At 40.6% G+C, this 2,794-nt stretch overlaps 1 protein-coding gene across 1 annotated transcript; it reads left to right on the forward strand.

Annotated features, from left to right (window-relative positions):
- The first annotated feature begins 877 nt into the window (after nucleotides 1–877).
- LOC148198569 (uncharacterized) lies at nucleotides 878–2,098 on the forward strand. The gene has a single exon (XM_088115854.1). The coding sequence runs from the start codon at nucleotides 878–880 to the stop codon at nucleotides 2,096–2,098; it is 1,221 nt and encodes a 406-aa protein (XP_087971980.1).
- Nucleotides 2,099–2,794: the final 696 nt, after the last annotated feature.

Genomic DNA, 2,794 nt, shown 5'->3' on the forward strand with positions numbered 1-2,794 from the left:
ACTGTTTGTGTTTGTGTATGTGAATGCAATGATCGTATAATGTGTGATATTATATGGGAGCAGAAACTATTTCAGATGAATTAGCAGATGGTTCTGGACTTTCTTAGAAGATGGATCTACGGGGAAAAGAGACATGGGGAATTTCTAAATAATTATACATTTGAATTTCTAAACTGTGTGGAATTTTAAATTTCAGAAGTTTCTGAACTATGTGGAATTTTATTTTTAGAAGACTTGTGTCGTAATAAAGAACTTAATATTTTGTTAGCGTTAAAATTATAAAAAAAACATATATAAAAAAAACATATATATATATATATATACATACAATTTTGCGGAACATAAATCGTAACGCCTAATTCGGGGTGTTACATTGTTTGGTATCAGAGGATGGTTTTCAAAAATATTTTGGGGCTTTTGAGAAGTGAGCTCGTTAACTTCTGTTGTGTGACTCTCTGATTTGTTGTGATGATTTTTGTACCTCTTTTGGAAAGCACTGGTTTGAAAGGTGGATATATGCATTGTTTTGACTTATGTTTGAATTTATTTCTTTTGGCATATATGGTAGAACATGACACGTCGATCTAACAATGTTGGTCAAACACCCCCAACTAATGATTTTAATCGGGTTGTTGATCGGATGATCAACGCAATGGAGAGGCAGCATACCACTCAGGAGCCGAGGACTCATTCGAGGCTGAATGACTTTCTAAGGCACGACCTAACAAGGTTCAATGGAAGGGCTACGCCAGATAAAGCGGATGCTTGGATCAAGGACATTGAGAAGATATTTCATGTGATCAAGGAAAAACTAGATTACGCAACCTTCATACTGAAAGAGGAAGCAGAGTAGTGGTGGGATGGTATAAAGCGACTAATGGAATATGATGAAGAGGCTATTACTTGGAATAGTTTCAAGGACAAGTTTTTGGAAAAGTACTTCCCGACTAGCGCCAAGATCGAAAGGGAGCAAGAGTTCTTGGCCTTGCGTCAAAGTGGGATGTCGGTGCAAGAGTACATCGACAAGTTTGAGTATCTTATCCGATTTTATAGTCAGCACATGACAGAAGGGTGGAAGTGTCAAAGATTTGAGCAGGGTCTGAGGTATGACCTGAGGAGGATGATTGTACCTCTTGATATCAAGAAGTTTTTAGCCTTAGTCGAGAAGATGAAAAAGGTAGAGTTACTGGAAATGAACCGGAATCGAGTTGAAAGGACTCGGAAGAACAAGTTTAATGGAGGGAAGTCGGGGAAGAAGCCCTATCAGCGACCTCAACCGCTTATGCTAGCAGCTGTGAAATGTTTTGAATGCGGTGGTGCGCATTACAAGAGGGATTGCCTTAAGCTCTCTCGAGTGAAGGTTGAAGAGAAGAGGTGCTTTGTGTGTAATAAGCTAGGACATTTCACTCATGTTTGTCCTGATAAGAAGATAACACATGCACAACAACAACCAAGTTCTTCAGGCGCGAAGCCCAAGATAGTTGAAAGGGTTTTCGCTTTGACCGGTGAAGAGGCTACAAAGCCAGGTAATCTAATCCTTGACACATGCCTTTTGTTTGGTATATGTGTGCATGTATTGTTTGATTTCAGAGCTACACACTGCTTTGTTTCTTCTACTTGTTTGAAAGACTTCATTCTGCCGGTGAGTAATCTCAGGTATGAATTGGTGGTTTCTACACCAACATCGGGTCAGATCTCAACCAGTTCAGTTTGTGTTAGATGCTCGATTGTAGTCACTGAACGCAAGTTCAAAGTGAACTTGATCTTCTTACCTCTCCAAGGCTTAGATGTCATTCTAAGAATGGATTGGTTGATCGCCAATCACGTTCTTCTTGACTGTGGACGACAACAGGTTTTTCCAGACTTAGGTGGTTTAGATTTGATCTCAACCCAAGAAGTTCTAAAGGATGTTAGTGATGGGGCCATGTGTTTTGAGGTTCAGACGACAGGTATCCTGGTAGTGGAAGAGTTCGTGGATTTCTTTCCATATGAAGTACCAGGGTTGCCACCAAGCAAAGAAGTGAAGTTCTCTATAGACTTGGTACCAGGAGCTAGACCAGTGTCTATGGCCCCGTATAGGTGGCTTCGACAAAGCTAGCAGAGCTAAAGAGACAAATTGAGGAACTATTGTAGAAGAAGTTTATCAGGCCGAGTGTATCACCATGGGGAGCTCAAGTCTTGTTAGTAAAGAAGAAAGATGGTAGTTCAAGGTTGTGCATCGACTATCGATAGTTGAACAAGTTGACGATTAATAACAAGTACCCGCTGCCAAGAATTAATGACTTGCTGGATTAGTTGCGAGGAGCTAGTGTGGTTTCAAAGATTGACTTGAGGTCTGGTTACCATCAGATCTTGGTCAAGCCAGAGGATAGTCAGAAGACGACTTTCAGGTCACATTATGGTCACTACGAGTATGTGGTGATGCCATGCGGGGTGACCAATTCTCCTGTTATATTCATGGATTACATGAATCAAATATTTTGACCGTGGCTAGATAAATTTGTTGTTGTGTTCATAGAAGACATTCTTATATATTCAAGGGATCGTGAAGAGCACGCTAAGCATTTGAGGATTGTGTTGGAGATGCTTAGGAAGCATCAATTGTTTGGGAAGTTATCTAAATGCGAATTTTGGTTAGAGGAAATATAGTTTCTTGGTCACGTGATTTCTGCTAAAGGAATTTCTGTAGATCCATCGAAGGTGGAGGCAGTGCTGAAGTGGGAACGTCCAAAGATGGTGTTAGAAGTAAGAAGTTTTGTGGGCCTAGCTGGGTACTACAGGAGGTTCGTCGAAG

Source organism: Vigna umbellata, chromosome 5, assembly GCF_029865625.1.
Source record: "Vigna umbellata cultivar VRB3 chromosome 5, Vumbellata_1.0, whole genome shotgun sequence".
Lineage (NCBI taxonomy): Eukaryota > Viridiplantae > Streptophyta > Magnoliopsida > Fabales > Fabaceae > Vigna > Vigna umbellata.